The sequence below is a fragment of the Takifugu rubripes genome, chromosome 13, assembly GCF_901000725.2.
Source record: "Takifugu rubripes chromosome 13, fTakRub1.2, whole genome shotgun sequence".
NCBI lineage: Eukaryota > Metazoa > Chordata > Actinopteri > Tetraodontiformes > Tetraodontidae > Takifugu > Takifugu rubripes.
In genome coordinates, this window is record NC_042297.1 from 7,453,019 (window position 1) to 7,473,031 (window position 20,013).

Genomic DNA, 20,013 nt, shown 5'->3' on the forward strand with positions numbered 1-20,013 from the left:
TGAATCAATGTAAAAAATGTGTTTGTCCTCTTGAATTCTTCAGAATGAAGCAATGATATTGTGAGTGTAAAGTGCAGAGTCCAGTTCTGTCTCCTGCTTGTTCTCCTACTGACTTCTATGAGGTGAATAAAGGTTATGTAATGTCCGTGGCCATGGTTGGACAACAGTCTTGTTTTTGTCTCCCACTGATAAGAGACATCCTGACTGTCTTTTCAGCGTGAGAGAGGTCAAACTCACAGTCCATGTGTGTGTGTGTGTATGTGTGTGTGTATGTATGCGTGTGTGTGTGTGTGTGTATGCGCGTGTGTGTGTCCATCTCCAATAACAACACACTACAAGACATGACTGTCAATCAGTGTATACTTTACATGTTGACTTTGGGATTCTTTACATTACATGCACACCAACACAACACACACCATGATAGGCTGTTGTGCAACAGTGGACCGGGAACAAGGAAACACGTGTGTGGTGTTCTGAGAAGTAAGTTATTCTTTCTAAAGCAGAGGAGAAGAGGGGGGAGCAAGAGAATGCAAGAGAGAGTGAGAGACCAAGACACAGAGAGAGAGAGAGAGAGTAGGCTGCAAAAGGGAATTTAGGGAACGCTGGATTTGTGTGAGAGTGACTCCTCTGTGCAGGGTAACCATAAGTCTCATGGGTGGTTTCAGAGGTCAGAGCCTCTGAAATACTGAGCTAGAATCTATCATCACAATATAAAAGTGGCATTTTTTTTCTTAAAATTGTGAATTAAAGCAGAATGCTGCTTCCCTTTTCGGGTTGCTAAAGTAATCAGTCATCAAAATTAAACCTTAAAAATCTTCAAAACATTACTTTAGCAAAGAATTTTTACTTTAAATTGAATGTATGTTACAGATTTGGACTCTACTATTGCTGGTTAACGAGAGGCAGCTGCACGTGCATGTAGCATTTATTCTAATGTATGTATGGGGACATTACTACCTCATTATAAACACATTTGACTTGAAAAACTCATTTCTGAAGAGGCCTAAACCAAAAGCTTTATTTGATTATGTGGGTGATGTCATATTTATCTAGTGTGAACTCTGACTATCTCTGTAGCTCTGTTTGCATTTGTGTACGTGTGTGTGTGTGTGTGTGTGTGTGTGTGTGTGTGTGTGTGTGCACGCGCGCGTGTGTGTGTGTATGTGTCTGTAGGCTCTTTTGCTTCATGTCAGACACGTGAGAGGCAGAGTGAGGAAGGACGGTGCTTTGCTGGAATGCACATAGCCTGATCTCTCCCAGGAACTCTCTTTAAGGTTAAGCATGCATTCATTCTGTCACCATAGTTACGGGGGTGTTTGTAGGATGGGCTGTATGAGCCAATCATGACCTGAGTTATTAGAACCGCCCAGTGTGAGCCAGACTGGACCTCAGCTCAAGAAAAGTCCTATTAGCTGTTTTTTCAAAGCAGATAAGACTGGTTAAAGCTGTGCTACCGCTCACATGGATGCTATTTCTGGACACATCCATGTGTAACATGTGTTAAAATGATGTATTCATTGTGTGAATGTGCACCCACAGACACCAGAAAAACATCAGCAGCATTCACTTCTCTCACATGTGCCCTCTCTGAAAAATGTATAAATCTTAACTGCAAAAGATCTGGAGCCTGGAATGACATTAAAACTTGGGAACCACAGCAGAATCCCTCACAGAAATAAAGAAAAGGAATAATAAAGATCGCAGATGGCTACACAACCACCTCTCAAGCCTCTTAAAGCTCAGAATATTATAAAAGAGCTGTGCTTATTGTGGTCGATGATGCATTTATAAGTACCTGAGAGGGTCCCAGGTGCTGCATGCAGAGATGTGATCTGGCACATAGTTCCACTTCACACAAGCATGGAGGAACGTTCACAGCACAGGCTGTATGTGCTGACACAGGACACTAGCGTCAGGCTGGCAGGTGCATGCTCACACAGCACAAGAGAACAAACAAGGACAAGCTCTGAATCCACTGTCAACAGAATGATTAGTCTTGTGAGGACGTGCAGGTCATTGCTGCTATACTTCCACCCGAAAGGCTTCTACACATTCTTCTCATCAAGACTGATCTAAGTTATTTTAGTTACATACCACATGTCTCATGCTATCGCAGTATAACAAACCTGATGAGTGTGTGTGTACGTTTTGTGTGTGTGTCTTTAAAACATGGTGCGGCTGGAGATTAGTGGCAGTATCGAGGTTTGTTACCCAGGACCAGGTGTCAGCGTGGCTGTCAGCTTCACTGTCGCAACTGAAGTCACTCTCTTCATCCTCCATTGAGGTGACAGAAGTTTGACCTGAGTGGTGATCCAGAGCAAATACACACTCTCCTCTCCAGTGATGTGCACGTGTCCCCTGAAGCCCTTAACTATCTTCCAAAGACAAAAATAAACTTAACAGTTTCTTAACACCGTTTTTTTTCCAGTTATCCCGGATTGAGTACAGTCCGATCAGCTTCTGTAAAAGTTCCTCATTCTCAGTGGATCCTTTAACTCTTAGCTGTGTGTGAGTGTGTGAGCGTGTATGTGTGCGTGTAGGGTGTTTAAGTTATAGTGCTTGTTGCTTATGTGAGAATTTTAGACTAAATTTATCAACTGTTTTCTGGGAACCGACTACTTGGAGGAAATATGAGAGGGACCGACAGGACAAGATGCTGGTGCCTGTTTAATACCATGTGCATGTGTACACAAACACACACACACACACGCACACGCACACGCACACACACACACACACATGCAGTGCATGCGTATCATTGATTTGTGAGGGTTGGTATGAGGACAGAGGGAGCATCAGTGAGCAGTGCAGCTCATTATTAGAGGCTGAAATCTGTTATTTAGACTGTGAAGACTCAAATATCTTCTGAACATTGATGAAAGCACCCCACAACCATAAAGCTACGGCCAAAACAACAACAGTAGCCTCCTCTAGGGAGTGTTTGAGAGGTGGGCAGCACAACTGGGTCTCTGAACACGTTCTCTTTCACTGTTTATCTATCACCAGAAACATTACACTGCTTGAACAGACTCAGGAGTTCTGTACAGCATCTAGATACAGTCTTGATAACAGTCAGTTGATTGGAACAGAACATCCAGGATGGACAAAGAGTCATAATCTTTGAGGATTATTTAAAAACTTGGTTTGGAAAAGAAAACACATGAAAGGACCCTTGCAAAATGTCTGTACATTTATACACTGAAAAAGCAACACTTTTTTTCATTACACCAAAACTACAAACGATTCTTTAAAATTCTTAAGTACTTTTCATACATACTAAAAAGCGTAGCTCTCTGAAACTCTTCTGTCCGTATTGTGGATGTAAAAACTCCCCCACTAAGGTGATCCCACAGCCCCAGACTATCTGCTGCCAAACATCGGCTACCATTGCACACATGCTTGTTGGTCTCTTTTTAGCACGTCTTGTGCTCTTTGCATTGAAAACAAATGTGCAGGACACTAAGAGAAAGCTACAGTGACCCCCACCCAATGACTTTTGTAAAAATGTTAAGTGAAAAGTGTTACAGAATTTGTTAAAAAGTGTAAAAGCTTCCTTAAATGTTTCAAGCAGTGGTGAGAAATCCTCCTGTTAAGTATCAACATCAAGATTCATCAAAGACCACTTCAAACATACATTATTTGAATATTTTTGTAGTTTCCTATAATTTCTGTTTTATTATACAATAAAATTGTAAAGTTTTTTATGTTCCATTTGGGTTTCCAGTCGGTCTCACTGATGTTAGTAAAAATCAAACAGGCTGTTTTTCACGTGAACAGTGATTCTGTATCAGTTTGTCAAATGTGTTTCCCCGTTAGAAAGAAGAGTGGCCGGTCCTCCTTGGCATTGGCTGTCTGGAATTCATCGCTGAGCCTGAACCTCCACTCCTCCTCGAGCTCCAGCCTGCTCACCGTTTTCCTGAGGGAGCTTCGATCTGCACTGATGACACACAGAGTCGCCCCTACAGAGGGGCAGAAGTGGCAGAGGTTCTCAGAACACTTCCACACTGTTTTAGACTATACTCCTTCTATATGCCTGATTTAGTACCTTTGAGGAAAGAGAACTTCTTGAGGAACCCGGGAGTCACAAAGGAATCAGCGAAAGAGAGCAGAAGGCCACTAAAGAGCAGCCCTGTTGTGTTAATGTTGACAGAATGAGGTCTGGAACTCACAAAACACACCGTCACCTGCAGGCAAACAACTTCATATTATCATGATTATCATCTCAGATACAAATGAAAAATGAAAATATGTGTTTGTGTGTGTGTGTGTGTGCGCGTTTGTATGTGTGTGTGTGTGTGTGTGTGTGAAACCTCTGGTCCCAGGTTGAGATAACAGTCAACAGACAGCACAGGGTGGGTGTAGTTCCTGGTGCTGAGTGGAAACAGCTTCTGGCTGGTGTGTTGGAGGTATTTCTCCAGGAGGAGCTGAGCTGGCGTAGCCAGGAAAAGGTGCTTGGTGTCAGGGGCACACACGTACTGGGAGGGCCCCACTGATGTGGGAACTGGATCATCGGACACCTGGAGCAATTTCAAACATTTGATTAATAAGCAACAATTATATTCTCTTTTTATTTGCTGTCTTGGTGATACACAACACATCTGTGTGGATTAGACAACAAATCTGTGTGGATTATTTCCTTTAGGACCACTCATGTGTCATTGTGGTCTTATCAAGTTGTTTACTCGTGTTTGATGTGCAGGAACGATTCTTCACTGCAGTTATGTTGTAAAAATGTTTCACACATGTTAAGTAGTTATGTGGGCCAGAACGTCTCCTGTTTCCTGTTGTTCCAAGCTTGTTTTTTTTTAATCTCCTTTCTGTTTTTCATCTGTGATTTCATTCATTTGGTTTCCGTGTGTCTCCTTCATGTACCTTGGTCTTGATAACAAATGTTCTGTATCCTCCAATGGAAATCTGCTTTTTCATGACACTGAAGCCATTGAACCGGCAGACAAGCATGCCTGCACTGTGCAGCCTCAGGCCGAAGTCCACGTCATGGCAGCTGAAGCGGTTCTGGTCATACTGGACATTCTGGCTTTGATCCACATTGAGAAGAAGGAAGTCATGCAGGTGACCTCTGGAGAAAGGTTCCCTATGTTTATTGCCTGGAACCAACCAAACAAATCCCAAATTAACTCCCCACATTAAGCAGTTTATTTCACCTACATATCTTCTATATTCTCTAGGTGTAATAAACTGGGATGTGAGAATACCCAACTTTTTGAGGCGACTAAAAGCACTGTTTTTTTTTAAGCGCAGGTCTTGACATTAGAAAGTGTTCGACATTGTGATATACTGACCTGTGAGGGTGCGACTGGTCCATTTTCTGATTCCACAGAGTCCGTAGTGAGCCAGGTCTGGACAACCCTCCATGTGCAGCAGGACCTGTTTCAGTGAGATGGCCTGTTCTGCAGGGCCACTAAAGGTTGCAGAAAGCAAAAAGAAGCTCTGTTAAAACACTTCAGTGCAAAGATTATATTGTATACATACATAAAGGACAGTATTTCATCCAAGACATTCAGCTGTTGTATGTAAAGTGTTGGTAAGTACTTGCGAGTATCCAAGTCCACCACATTCCACATAACACAGGAGTCGTCAGCCAGAATGATGAAGGGCCGCACATCACCTGCTGGGCCCCCTCCTTCCAGACGCCGACTCCGCTCCATCTCCAGGTTGTGATAAGAAAGTTCTTTAATCAGGAAGTGGGCAGCACCTGTAACAAAACAGTTATTATTGTCTATATGATCACTTATCTATTACCTAATGGTAGTAACTTGGACAAACCTATTCCAGCTCCATTGAAGACAGAAGGCAGGACCAGCATGATGTGGTTTGGCCAGTATTTTTTATAGACAGCCATCTCGTACTCTTTAACCACTAGGATGTGTAAATGTGAGGCTCCATCCAAAGCATGGAAAAGGTTAAACAGACCGTGCTCGTGACGGCCAGTGGTCGGGGTGAAGATTGGACTCTTGATGCAGTCTGGACTCTGAATGAGCAGAAGTAAAACCTTAACCATCATAAACATGTTTGCAAACACAAACGTGACCTGTTCTGCAAGCGCAAGTTGGCCTACAGCACTGCCTAGTGGAGATAAGGGGTAAATATTTTGTATAATATAAAACGATGATTAAAAAAACTGTGTCTAAAGAGAACAAGAGAGAAGCCATAGTGTTATATTCAAGATGTGTTTGTCCTCTAATTAAGGACATACCCGGTCTGAGGTAAGAGGAAGGTGCATGCCCTCCAGCTGGCCTCCTGATTGGTTGAAGCTAAAGTAGCGTTCTTTTGACTTTGGAATGATAAAGTAGAGCTGGATCTCTTCTCCCAGCAGTAGATGTGTGAACGTGAAGGTGTGCAGCGTAGACTCACACATCTGAAATCAAGAACACAGAGGACACTGAACCCATTAACCATTCAAAAACAGACTTGACCTTTCATCAAATTATGTTTGCATTGTCCTTTTGGCTCACCTGGTACCTGTGGTTGAAGCCCAAGTACTGGTGACACTGTTCACAGTGATGGTAAGTATTGTAAGCTGCGTATTTGGAGAGCTTAATCCTGCACGTCCTCCTGCGCAGGAACACCTCCTCCTGGCACACAGGGTTTCCTTTGCGAGTACAAATAATGCTGTTTCATAATGTGTGACAGATTTTATCAACATAAATTTTAAGACAGTTGAAATCTGCATTTGATCTCATTGGTTCCTGTAGGTTGAAGCTGTGCCCACCTTCATCACTAGGTTTGTATGCGGGGTTATAGACAGAGCTGATGTCATCATATTTGGGGTCATGGACAGTGTAGTCAAATGGAATTGTCTTCATAATTTCTGGGTTTGGCCAGGAAGTATTTGGGGGGTGGTACTGCACTTCCTGCAGTTGGACACCTAAATATACACAAGGTCAAAGAGTAAACAGGAGTCGTCAACAAGCACAACATACAGAGATAATAAATGACACAAACCCGTCATCTTGTGTTAGCAGAAAAGAGAGTAGAACCTCCAAAACACGAGGTGTCAAAACAGTAACAAAGAAGTTAATACGTTATCGAAAGTCCACATTGGAAACAAATATTTTTCAAACATTTTGAAGTAGAAGCAACAACAGACAGGACTCTTCAGAATACCTGAGACCACATAGGAGGTGTAGATGGAATAAAAAAGGCTCAACAACAGGTTGAGTTAGGTTGAGGGTCTCTTCTGATTCCACAACTTTGACCAAGAAAACACACAAAAAAAAAAAAACCCAAACAACTGCTGCAGGTCACTGATGTGATGCCAACATCAGCCCTTGTGAAAGCCAAACCTATATGCTTGGAGGTAAAGTTAACAGCCACTGCTGCTCATGTACTAACTGCAGTTGGTTTCTTCTTCATCATAGATGTCCACCTCCATCAGCCTGATAAGCATCCGAGACAGAATACCCAGGAAGTGCAGATAAGCTCCTGTCTTACCCACCTGGCCATAAAAATAAACAGAACACAACAATGCAAATAGTATAAACTAAGAAAAAATGAACACGACACTATAGTGAGACTGAATACTACCTGAGGGGGTCCACTAAGCAGCAGCCTGCGGGGGTGAAAGTTGTCGCTCCGGCCTTCAGTGCGATTGTTACTATCCATGTGGTAGGAGCGTGGTACTGTCCACTGACGATAGTACAGAGACTGTTCTGTGCATGTCATCATCTTACTCAGCAATGGTCTAGACCCCAAAAACATCAACAATATCATCATCATCATCATATAGAATGTACATTAATGATCCCAAGTTGGGAAATTGCAACAATTGATGATGTTGAATAGTTGAGCTTATTCTGGATTGCAAAGAGAATCCAACATTTTTCATGCAGGACCTCACCTGAAGCTACTTGCCCATGCAACGGACATGTGAGGCAGAAATGAAGTGCATCTGGGAAGCCCACTACTGTCGCTGGCCGTGATAACATTGTAGAGGGTGCGAGGAAGCAGCACGGATGGTGGCCGTCTTACTCCCCTTGCCCAGGAGCAGCTGCGATGAGGAGATGAGGCTTGTGGGGACAAAGATCCAAAAGAGGAGGTTTTGGGTGCCCGGAGAAGAGGCTGGCCAGGAGGAACTGTTTGTTGTTGAGGGAAGGAGCTTATTGTTTGAGATGATGTCTGATTCCTACATTGCACTGGTGGTTGTGGTGGTAGTTGGGAGGTGGGTTGCTCCTGGGAATAACTGTGCATGTGAGGATGGGTTTGGTGCACCGGAGGTGTTGGACGTGGGAAAGACTGTGATGCAGGTGGTGTTTGTGACTGTACATTGTCTACGGTCCCTTTCAGGACATTTGGGGCAGTGGTAGAAGCATCTGCAGCACCAGTATCTGAACATGACTGAAGCTGCTGACTGGATGACAAAGGAGAGTCATCTAGACACAAAATCAGTAAAAAGAAAGATAAATCACAAAAATCTCTTTATATATGTTAAATGTTAATAATCACATCTCTTCTCACCATTCTGCTCCTCTTCCTCCTCATTATCAGTGCTGCTCAGTTTCTCTGCATCACTCTCCAACGTGTCGCTTCCAGAACTGGGATTATGCTGCAGCCGCGGCTCCGCCCTGACCAGATAAGCAGCCAGGCCGAGCTCTTGTTCAAGATTGGTTCGCTGCAGGTACGAACTGCTGATCACTCTCAGATCACAGTGCTTCAGCGACCTGTGGATGGAACACATGATATTAGCATCAGGGTTAGCTCTAAAATTGTTATAAAGAAGACACAATCATATTAGAGTACATCGTCAAATTATTGCACGTCTCTCCTGATACAAAAGTTTAATTCACTGGTTTGAAAACTGTTAGTTCATTTTTTTAAATAATAGACAAAATAATCAACAAATTAGTGCCAGGACCTGGGCAAAGATTCTCCAAGCGGCTCAGCTCCAGACAAGATCAAAATGCAGGGAAGCGCCTCCAGCTCCAGGTAAGTTCGAGGAACCCAGTCAGCTTCCTGGATTTTTAGCCATTTCTGAAACAGCACATTTTCAACATTCAGTCAGTGTCTGTTTCTTCATCTATTTGAGAACTTCTGGAAACACCTATAAAATGCTTATGTTCACCTTGATCTGATCAACAAAGCTCTGTCCAATATTCAGAGGTTGGTTTGGATTCCCCAATATGATTTCAAAACTGTGCTCCAGTCCCAGCTGCCTCCGGACTCTGCACAGCTGTCTGAAGGCCCACTCAGCCAGAGCTGGGGAGGGTATTCGCAGCAGCACCATGTGACCATGACGTGAAGGGCACTGCTGGGCAGCCGTGAACAGTGACTGTGTGATCTCCAAGGTCTCCACAGAGGTGTGTTTATGGAGATGATCAGAGTCACCAATTCTGCCAGATACGGCCATCAGAGCTACACAATAATGCTGGATCAAGACGGTCGTGCGAATGACAGCACTATGCAGCATGAGAAACCTTGGAGGAAGAGAGTGAGATGACAAAGTTCTTCTTGTGTGACTGCTGTGGTGTTCTTTGAGCTGGGTGTGTGTTGCTGCTACCTCTCTTCCAGCGCAGATGCCATGCTTTCAAAGGAGGAATCATAACGCATCAAAGGCAAGCTGCTTCCAGAATGAGTGGACTCTAGAAGCTCGGAGACACCAAAGTACCGCGTTCTCTCATGATAAAGGTCAACATCCTAGGCACACAAACACACAATGGTAGAGCTAATACTGAACAATTATCTGTCAGACAAACTGCAGCCTTCTGTCTTACATTACTGAATGCAGAGGGCCAGTGAATTTCATTGTAGGGACTGATGCGGGTGCACTGAGTCTGCAGGGCAAATGGGAAGGAGGTAACATGCAGGATAAGAATGTTTGGAGCATCCCTGATCAGTCCGGAGTTTAATAGCTGGTCCACCAGACCCAAACCATTGTCAGAGCTGCGGCAAGATGCACTGAAGATAAACCAAAAGGATCAATTACACTTGGTTTGTTATTACTGCAGGTTGTCTTGCTGATGCAAACTCAGAAAGGAAACATGGTAGTGATAGACGTACTTGTGAATGTCCCAGTGTGCATGGTCATGGACCAGAATGTAGAGTGTGTAGGAGTTGCTGTGAGCTTCATGGATGAGGCTTTCGATTCGAGCCTGAGCACCATGATCCATCTTTACAACGTAACGTTCAGCCTCCTGTTTAGACGCACACCCCTGGTCTAAACCTCCAAGAACACCTGAATTGCAGAAGCAAAAATGACTGATCATCGATACAATCTGAGTATTTAAACCTGAAAAATGAATCCTCAGATTCGCCTAGAGAATCGAAAAAAACAGATATAACTAACCTGAGCTCCACAGGTGGAGGACGGTCTGCTGAAATGTGACTTCAGAGGGTGGAACCAGAATGAGGAAGCTGACCCTGTCAAATGAGCCAAGATCCAGGTTCTGTGTGCTGCTGTCAGCTATGGCACAAACGTGGGACAGCAGCTTTCTGGCCACTGCTAGCTGGATAGGCCGAACCTCACACCACTCTACAAGATACTCTGCAGACATGGAAACTGATTCAGGAAGAGACTTGAGAGATAAAATTATCAATAAGCACAACAATCCTAGACAGAAAAACCTCTTTAGCACCATAAGCCATCCATTCTAACATCTGTTTCTCACCTGAACAAGAGTCTTTTAGACTGGCCGACTGCACTTTAGGGCTTGGCAAGTCTTTAGAAATATGTATGTTTGAGTCTTTAGGACTATTTCTGGATAAAGCAGATGGTTCCTTTGTGTCCACAGCAGCGAGATCCAGCAGAGAGTCCATGTCACCATCTGAAGACCACAAAGACGTACATTTACTCACCTGTGCTGCACGTAGATACTCATTGTGTACATACAGCACATGTCAGCCACACCATCTCCAAGACAGTTGCAGTACTGAAGAAGTTCCTGTGTGATGTCTGTAGAGAGCTGGCGGCTGATTTCCCTCAGACCTTCAATGGGAGAGTACATACTTTCTGCCAATGCCCTACACTGGTGTTTACCTACAAGAGATGAGAGAAAAGGTCTGATTACAGCAAGCATTAGTGTTTTGGCCATTCACTCATTTTATTTTTCTCTCACCTGTGACTATCACACAGGACTGAGTTTGCTCTCCTGGTGACGAGACAATAATGACCACATAGTTGGTGTTTTCAAGCTGTCCCTCCATTAATCTGTTAAATGTTTGCTGAATGCCCCGAGCCAAAGATTTGATGTGTTCTCCCAGGACCACAACACCTTCTCCACAGGATGAGGTGGCCAGCTGAGCGAGCCATGGAAGCTGGCTGGGAGACAGGGGCTGTTGGCTCTGAGGAGGTACAGGGAGATGCTGGGGAAAGCCAGGCAGGATGGCAGGCATCTACAGGGAGGAGAAAATAAATTGTTAATTTTTTCCATTATTTAAATGTATAACTGCCTAATTGAGTTGTTTTGATGTGTAAACATACGTCTCACCTCTATTCCATAATGCCTCCCATGGGTAGTTGGAGGTTGAGGCTGCTGATACTGTCTGATTTCACTGAGATGAGACTCTCTCCATGACCTCATGAGTATCTGCTCCAGGTCCTCTATCAGAGGCACCTGTACAGGCCCTAGGATGAAGATATGTGAAAGACAAACAAATAAAAACCACCGTAATCTGGATTCAAATGCAGCCATCTGTGGCTTCTATACTGACCCAACTGAACGAGGTAGTAGACTGTAAGCAGAATCTGCATCTCAGCAGAGAGTGGCTGAATGGGCGAGGGGCCGTAGTGCTGGTAGACTCTGGGGAGTGTCTGTGAGCTGAGGTAACAGCTCTGTAGGAGAGAACTGACAAGCACCTCACTGACATTACCAGTCAGCTGAGGGAGTGTGCCATGACCTGCGTTAAGTACAAGAACAGCATAAATAAACACAATGAGGCAACTGGGAATACTCTTGTTGGGCATCTGCAGCTTTTCTGTTAGAATTGTTGAATACTGCAGGTTCATTTTGGATAATTCCAGGTAGAATTTAAAGTACTGTTTATTAATGTACAGCTGTTAATACTGAATACTAAAAAATAGTAAAGGCAATAAATGCTGGCCTGTAACATTAAGCCTGGCAGGAGACACAAAACAGGGTTAAAAGAATGGAGGGAAGAGGATAAAGGGCAGGTAAGACAGTTGAAATGGCCTCAGGTGCGGTCTGACCTCTGACCTTTATTCAGATGGATCATCTGCTTGGTGGTTACCTCACCTGCCAACCTGCTTTAGAATGTTCAGTCCTTACAGGTGACACCAACCAGTCAATAGTTGATGGGATGGACTGGTTAATCGGCCGTGTTGCAGGCCAAAATAATCTAATCTGTGGTTTATAACATCTGTCAGGGCGCACGTCCCATTGTCAGAGGCAACATCAACAAAATGAGGGGCTGCCTGACCTGTGAAGATAACAGGTCGCAGTCTGCAGGTGTGCAGCAGCTGATCAGGCACTGTTACGGACAGCCCTGGGGGAGAAGGTGTGCTTGTGATTCCTGGCGCTGCACCGTCTGGAGACATCAATAAACAGTCAGAAACACACACTGACATCCCCCCCACACACATACACAAAAGGCTAACCTTAAACCACGTCATTTCATCATGTTTCAATATTCACCCTTGAAAATCTCCATTAATTTACCTGATCTGGCTCCATTTGTGATGACAGAGGACACCGATAGTGTTGGTAGGGATGATGAAGATGTTGGGGTCTTCATGGTGCCATCGGGCACACTGTTGGCAGCTGACTCGGGTGACCAGCCCTTGTGCCTCTTTTTAGGAGGTCCAGAATTTGAATGTGGCGCTGAAATTAATAAAAAAGACCATAGAAAAAACCCAACAATAACCGGTTGCCACATTTCTTTTCTGCATTTTTAAGCTTGAATTTGTTATGCCTTTTAAAAGATTTAATAATTTCAGTTGGCTTACATCTTACACAACATTTCTAAATGAATTACTGAATGAAGTGATTTTACTGTGTGTGAAGGGTTGCAACTTAGTAGATGCAGTAATAAAACCAGTTGTCATGCATGAAGCGCTCTGGTCTCTCCTGTTATAATGCAGCGTGGAGACAGATAAAAGGTCCACTTGTTAAAAAGGGTCATGAAAAACAACGACATGCAGGAAGGAAGCTTCTCATTCAGTGAGAAAGAGAGAAAAAAGACGAGACAGGGAGGAGAACTTTTACAACCCCGCATAACAGAGGTGGCAGACAGAGGGAGAGGGAGCCCTCCTAACACACAATGGAGCAGGCTGACACCTATATAGCACACACACACACACACACACGCACACACACACACACACACTTTTAAGTGCCTACAGGTCATGGTTCTCCCTTCCTGGTGTACAAAGAAACTCAAACTGGTGTCAGTTTGAACATTTACCTACACACAAGAGGCCTTTTTGCGTTGTGAAACAGGGAAAGAGTAATGGTGGGTTTTGATCATCCAAACTGACTTCTACTGAGCAGCATTTTCCTGTGTACCTGTAACTGAAGGTCTCCTGGCTACTGACTGATTCAAAGGTAGTTGGACATTGGAGGAAACAGCAAGGTTGCAATTTGTGATGGACTGGGGGGCATCATTAACCTGTGGTCCAGCCGCTGAGTCGACATGGGATCCTCCTATTTGCAAAACACAATATTATTCATGACATTAACTTAAATAAATAGCCTTTATTTCCCTTAATCTCATGACCTTGTATCCAGTTGGACCTACAGCAGCCAGTAAGTGTCAACAGTGTCAATAAAGTTAAGAGCTCCAAATAGACAAGACCACTATAATCTGGTTGGACCAGAGTCCAAATGTATTACCCAAACAAAATATCTCCCACTTTTGGGATGTTCTAGTGGACATGTCTAAAAGGTCAGTGTTTCTGCGTGTGTCACCTGTGTGGCTGCCAGTTGTGTGCGATGGGTGATTGAGTGGCATGTTTGATGGCTGCTCGTTTGAGCTGACATGACTGGAGCCATTCTTTTTTGTCCTGGTATCTAAAACAACAAAGCTATTTGCAGATGCTTTTGTATATTCAAAATCAAGAAAACAGTAAAACCTGAGGCACCAATGACAGTTGGGGAGAGTTCATTATTAAGGCTCCTCTTTCCCCTGTCTTTAAGGCATTATTACCTGCCCATCTGCTCAGGCCAGTACAACTGCAGCTTCCCATTCATTACTGGTCAGATTTGTACACCTTTGTTCAAAAACACAGCGTTTCAAGACTAAACTGTATTGAGCAGATTTGTGTTAACCCCACCATTCCATCCTAGCAGTTCTCTTTATTTCCATAACTCCAGATGAAGCTTCTCTTACCGTGCCCCCTCCAGCAGATGGGTGCTCCTTTGACCAGCACGCTCTGATTGTTCCGGTACAGAAGGTACTTCAAGTGCTTTTGTTTTTTGGGCTGGGTGCTCAGTTTTAGATTAATGTGATTGGCAAAGTCTGTGAAATAGCGAAAGCCTTTTTCTCCACAGCCCACACAGTTCCCTGAGAACCCTGGAACCAACAAATATACACAAGAACTTTTTCACAGTGGAAACTCATCCAGAAAGTCACCGGTGTTGTCATAAGCCTTAAAGGAATGCTGCTGAATGGTTGTTGGAATAACAGACACAGTGTTTCCCTGCTGCCTCACCCAGCAGGGCATCATGCCCACGTTCATCCGGTAGAAAGCGGCAGTCCACAGTGCACACAAGCAGGTCCTCAGGGAGAGTGTGGGACTTGACCCCCACCAGCAGAAATCCAGGGGGCACATCAAAAGTGTCTAATGCCAGTGAGGACAAGCGGAGGTCTCTACCTGCTTGACAGAACCCTGTGGAGAGCCAAAGAAATAAAATATTTTTACGAAGTGGTGTGAGAATGTAACATTTGTTAGCTTTCCCCACTGAATGTGTGAATGTATTCATACAGGAGCTTAATCAGAGCAAAGGCACAGGAGATAATAGGTTAGGGCTTGAATGTGTGTACAAATGGGGCTTACCCTTCCTGCCAGATTACTGTCTTTCACTGATTATTTACTGCTGCAATATTTAAGAGTAGAATGCATTGAAACAATGTGGAGAATTTAATGCTGATTACACATCTATGTATACAAACCCTCTGTAGTACAGCATCCCTCAGGCGGGGGCTTCATCTGATAGGGTATGTGAGGGCTGGTATCCTCTGAAGCATCCTCATCATCATCATCAACTTCTGCGTGGCCTTTTGAGGATACGCAGCACAAAAAAGACTCCATGTTTCAGTGGAACTCAGATAAATCTGAAGATGAAAGTTTAGACTGAGCCTGTTCTCAACCCCCCTCTCACCATCCTGGGCCAGTGACTTCTCAATTTCCAGGTACAGTTGTGAGAATACAGGTGGAGGCACAGCAACATTCGACCGCAGCGACGCCTCAATGGAGTTATGGAGTACTTCCTCAAAGCGAGTGGTCCGCATCTGGCCTGCATAAGAGTTCCCCATTGGTGTCCTGACATACGGAGCATTTACACCTGTTAGCTATTATCATAATATACTTAGCACTGTTAGAGTTACACTTAAAACATATAAAACTATCGCCTGAAAGAACAAATGCGTTATTCTTCCACAGCGAGCACCCCCCCCCCCCCACACACACACACACACACACGCACACACACACTGGTTACTTGTGGACTGTATCTGCCAAGACAGCATGCCATAAAATCAGAGTCAGGACGTTCTGACCTAGACGCGACTCCCTTCCTCTGTTTTCATCTTTTCTTTCTCCCAGCATCTCTCTCTCTTTCCTTCTGCTTTTCTCCTTTTCTTATCTCAAGTTCAACATATGCTTCAACAGAAAGGCTCCTGTCTATTTTTTCACAGCTGAGGCTCGACCTGAGAGCCAGAGATCAACACATGTGTGATTAATAGGGCTGAAGCCCACTTTCAGATGTCACACTGACAATGTTTCCATGTAGTGGTTTTACAGGTGGTTAAAGGGGTTCTGAAAAAACAGAGTGGGACAGTGAGGAGCTGAATAACAAGATTAGAGAAAAAGTGATCCCTTCAATCTCTGTCTCTGTCTCACTCTCTCTCTCTCTCATTCTCTCTCTCTTTCTCACACACACACACACACACACACACATGCACACATCTCTTGAACTGGAACAAGGGTGCAAGAGGATCATTTTTATGACCACTGGTGAACCGTGTTATTACGAGTAAATCAGAATGTCTCAGATTATATTCATCAATATATCAACACTTTTGGACATAGATAAACCACAAAGATACAATACAAACAAACAATATTGTTTATTCCTGTCACTCACATCAAGACAAGCTATATGGATGGATGGATATTATTGCCTGATCAATAAGATTGTGGCAATAGTGCTAAATCCTCAGTGACCTGGAATGTGACTCAAACGTGACCTGCCCTTGTTTGGATGGTGACAAGATTGAATAAAAAAAAAAAATCTCCTGAAAATGCCTCATCATCATTAACATATGCCAAAATCAAGTGCAAAAGGCAGCATTACAGCAGGCTGGAGCCACTGTTTTGGAATTCAACACGTTCTGTTTCTCATTCCAGCTGCTTCCTCTTTCCACACTTTCAAATGTAAAAGAGGCGCAGTAGACATTTAAGACCCGCCGGTGATTTATGGAGAGACAGCGGAGGACAAAAAGTCCTGTCATAACACAGACGCCACTGACAGGAAGTCATCACACCTAGCAAAGAGCCTACTGGTCTGTTTACAGCCAGGCTGTGTATGTGTGGGTGTGTATGTGTGTATCTAGAGTCTAGAACAGCCTTTAAACTTCCTTTTAATACCAAACTGACATGGTCTGCTCCACTGGACAAGACGTGGATGATAGACTTTAATCTTTAACACAACAAGTAGAAACAGCACCACAACAGAAAAGACATTTTTTGAGTTTTGATTTAGCTTTATAGATCTTTTCCTATATCCCCCCCCCCACTCAACACTGGAAGTTAGGGACACTTTCATCCCCCCTCCCCCTGTCTTTCTTTCACCCCTGGGGGAGAGCGGGAGAGGCATTATTGTGGCTTTATTACCCCTTCGTGACACAGCCTCACACATACCAAACTGTAGTTAGGACTGTTTTCCACCTCTTCAGCATCCACAGCAGATGCCACGCGACCCTTTTTTTCCCTATCTAATAAAATGTGTAATTAAGTAGATTACCTGCTGACTAAAAAGAATCTGCATCTTTATGCTCTGGATTGTCTTTATTTAATTTCTTGTGACCACTTAATAATATGCTAATTATGCTAACCCAAAAGTGAGCTCTTGATTTCGGAGGACAAGGCTGGTTTAGTTGGGGGGTGTCTCATGACCACGGAGGTCAAAGGTGGCCCCAGATAACAATGTTTGAGTAAGACTTGGGTGCAGCCTATACATCTCATACGCATGCACGCAAACATATGCAGCTATACACACTCACTGCTTCCCACACACACATCCACTCCCAGGGGCTCAGGCTCAGCAGACACAAAGAGATTGTCTCAAAGGGTGAAAGGTCATCCCGGGAGAGGTCAGATAAGAACCCTGGGTTTTTTTTCCTTTGGTCAGGCCTACACACACACACACACACACACACACACACACACACACTCCCTGCTATTCTTTCTCTCTGTTGAGTTGTACTAGCAGGGTCACAGTGGACCACCTCCACACCAGAGCCTGCCTTAAGGAGCAGGATCATATTACACAGCAGCATAGAACCACACAACGTTCTGTCACAGTTGTGTGGTTAATATTTGTTGCATATATTTCTATGAGCATTTTAAAGAAGATTACTTCATGTTCTGTCCCAGCAGTGGTGACCAACAGTAACGACCTTCTGTTACTCGTGGACTCCAGTCATAATAGTCTCCTTTCCTTGATGCTATATTTATACTCCTGTACTCATTCACATTGTTTTTAGCTGTGTTTCTACCGTGTTTGAATCAGTAGAACACCACAATGAACTCTACAGGTATTTAAGTGGGAATTTGGCAGCAGGAGATGGTGATGAGCAAAAGTTGGGCCGAAGTTCTCCTTCAACAACAGATGGAGGAGGTGCCATTTCTTTTCTATTAAGTCTATGACGATTGCTTACAAAAGTTTTTCTTCCAGTAGCTAAACTCACATCCAAAATAAGTCTCAGTGGGTGTTTTCTTGTACTTGCAAGTGCTGGAGCACTGGGATGAGAGAAAAGAACAATCTGTCCATGAAAGTGATTCAGGACAGATTGTTCACACACCAAAATGAAAAGGAATCCTTCTTTTGAACAAATTGTTCACAAATGACAGATTGATTTTATGTTTACTTAACTGTGTGTGTGTGTGTGTGTGTGTGTGTGAGAGAGAGAGAAACACACAAATAAGACAGGAGATGAGGAAGGGTGGAAAAAGTGTCAGCTGCACCATCTCCTTCATCTCTTAACATAAGTAAAGGATGTCCAGTTCCAAAGATGTTCTGTGATCACTCACCCACATCAACACACAAACACACACACACACACACACACACACACACACACACACACACACACACACACTGGGGAACCCTCAGAAGGATTCATCACTGGCCGGCGACCCACATCACAATCCCATTCAGGGTGTTCTCCACAGCCACTGGATCGATAGCCGCTACCCACCAACCGCTCCAGAAACCTTTCAGTCAACCATTCATCCATTTATCCCCCAAACCACAGTGAAGCATGACACCTGTCTGTTAAGCTAAAACTGGTCAGTCAATCACAACCACCAATTCCCTGTGAAACTGTTTATGACATGCAGCATTATGCAACAAAGTAACAATGCAGCCCAAACTCCATCACACATTTGCGGTAATTGGCTGCAAAGATGAAAAAGCTCCGAGCCACAGCTCCTCGTCTGCTCTGACTGATCACTCCCCTGCTCCTCATCCTTTAGCACTTTTCCCTGGCTGTTGTCTTTAATTGTCTAACTGTCGTATTGTCTGCTGGAAGTGTGACTCAAGGTGCAACACACTCTGAGTAGATTTACAGGCTGACTGTCATCAGCCCAAACTTTCACTGGATCAAATATGTCATCTCGCCACTGTTCATACAGTTCTGTAAAAACTGGTCAGTTTACCATCTCTGCTTTCCAAGAAATCTAACAATAACCATCAAAATGCAAAAAGTTTTACCCAATGCATGAATACAAGACATAATTTGAATATATCCTTTGAATTTGTCTGTTAAAAACAGGAGAATAAATAGATGGTCACGGGAGATAAATCATCTTAAAACTTTCTAAGACAAAAATACCCATGTAATATTAATATTAATAATAAATACAAATACGCACACACACGCGCGCGCACACACACACACACACAAGTAATTATTACAAACTTACATCACAAGAATAATGATTATAAGAGAGAACCAACGAAATTGCAAAGATGCTTCTTAACAATAGTGATTATTCAGCAAATATCCATACTCTGCAGGTTTAAAACAGTTAAACGCTTAAAGGAAGATTCTTATCAGTCTCCTGTTTCCAACCAGCATCAGCAACAGTGATGGTCTGTGTGTCTTCACCGACACGACAGCCGAAATAACTACAGCAATTTCGAAGAAGAAGAAAGGATACACAGCCCAAACCTAGAGCAGCAGTTCCTTTCCTTTCAGAAGAGGCTGGGAGTCCAAGCGATGCGCCCTCATCGCGTCTGCAGCCTGAAACTCTGAATGTCATCACCTCTGATCCTCGGCTGGGGGAAGGTCCCTCCCCCTCACAGATGGTACCGTCCGATTTGACTATGTTTTTTCATATTGTGTAGGAAGAGGTTATTATATTTAGAAGACTGGGAAGATTGGGGAAACTAAGCGGGTTCAATAAAACGTTTAAGTCACAAAAACGCCGTATTTATAGAAGTGGTATATTCCATTTCGATGCGTCTTCAATAATTCAATCGATCAAAGGCTTCTTAGTAACCGCACTGGAGTTGGTGGATTTTAGGTTGTTCAAATAGGACTTGTGGACCAGGACTTAGAGGTGAAGATCTAGAAAGTATAAAAATAAATAAAGAG

The 20,013-nt window shown here is 43.7% G+C and overlaps 1 protein-coding gene across 3 annotated transcripts; it reads right to left on the reverse strand.

Annotated features, from left to right (window-relative positions):
• Window positions 1-3,122: 3,122 nt before the first annotated feature.
• On the reverse strand, window positions 3,123-19,655 carry greb1 (growth regulating estrogen receptor binding 1). Of its 3 annotated transcripts, none has more exons than XM_029846427.1 (34): window positions 19,588-19,655; window positions 15,294-15,454; window positions 15,085-15,189; window positions 14,624-14,800; window positions 14,302-14,484; window positions 13,881-13,982; window positions 13,479-13,616; window positions 12,633-12,794; window positions 12,394-12,501; window positions 11,668-11,853; window positions 11,445-11,581; window positions 11,073-11,349; window positions 10,865-10,993; window positions 10,626-10,781; window positions 10,304-10,501; window positions 10,018-10,192; window positions 9,732-9,915; window positions 9,518-9,654; window positions 9,083-9,434; window positions 8,876-8,991; window positions 8,479-8,681; window positions 7,862-8,393; window positions 7,549-7,705; window positions 7,357-7,459; window positions 6,734-6,889; window positions 6,477-6,613; window positions 6,218-6,379; window positions 5,788-5,992; window positions 5,554-5,716; window positions 5,304-5,422; window positions 4,876-5,108; window positions 4,314-4,520; window positions 4,049-4,187; window positions 3,123-3,962 (listed from the first exon to the last, which is right to left on the reverse strand). In XM_029846427.1, the coding sequence occupies exons 2-34, from the start codon at window positions 15,445-15,447 to the stop codon at window positions 3,799-3,801; spliced, it is 5,856 nt and encodes a 1,951-aa protein (XP_029702287.1). In that variant the 5' UTR covers window positions 15,448-15,454; window positions 19,588-19,655; the 3' UTR covers window positions 3,123-3,798. The 3 variants fall into 3 exon arrangements, with proteins under 3 accessions (XP_029702287.1, XP_029702288.1, XP_029702290.1); XM_029846430.1 differs by having other exon boundaries at window positions 3,781-3,940; XM_029846428.1 differs by lacking the exon at window positions 13,881-13,982.
• Window positions 19,656-20,013: the final 358 nt, after the last annotated feature.

What these genes read in the sequence shown, in the direction of transcription:
- greb1 (XM_029846427.1), bottom strand. Translation starts at nt 15,447, where the DNA reads ATGGGGAACTCTTATGCAGGCCAGATGCGGACCACTCGCTTTGAGGAA. An exon ending in CACAACTGGCAGCCACACAG is followed by an intron (nt 13,617 to 13,880) that starts GTGACACACGCA and finishes TTTTGCAAATAG; the next exon opens with GAGGATCCCATGTCGACTCA. An exon ending in GCATCTGCGCTGGAAGAGAG is followed by an intron (nt 9,435 to 9,517) that starts GTAGCAGCAACA and finishes TCTTCCTCCAAG; the next exon opens with GTTTCTCATGCTGCATAGTG.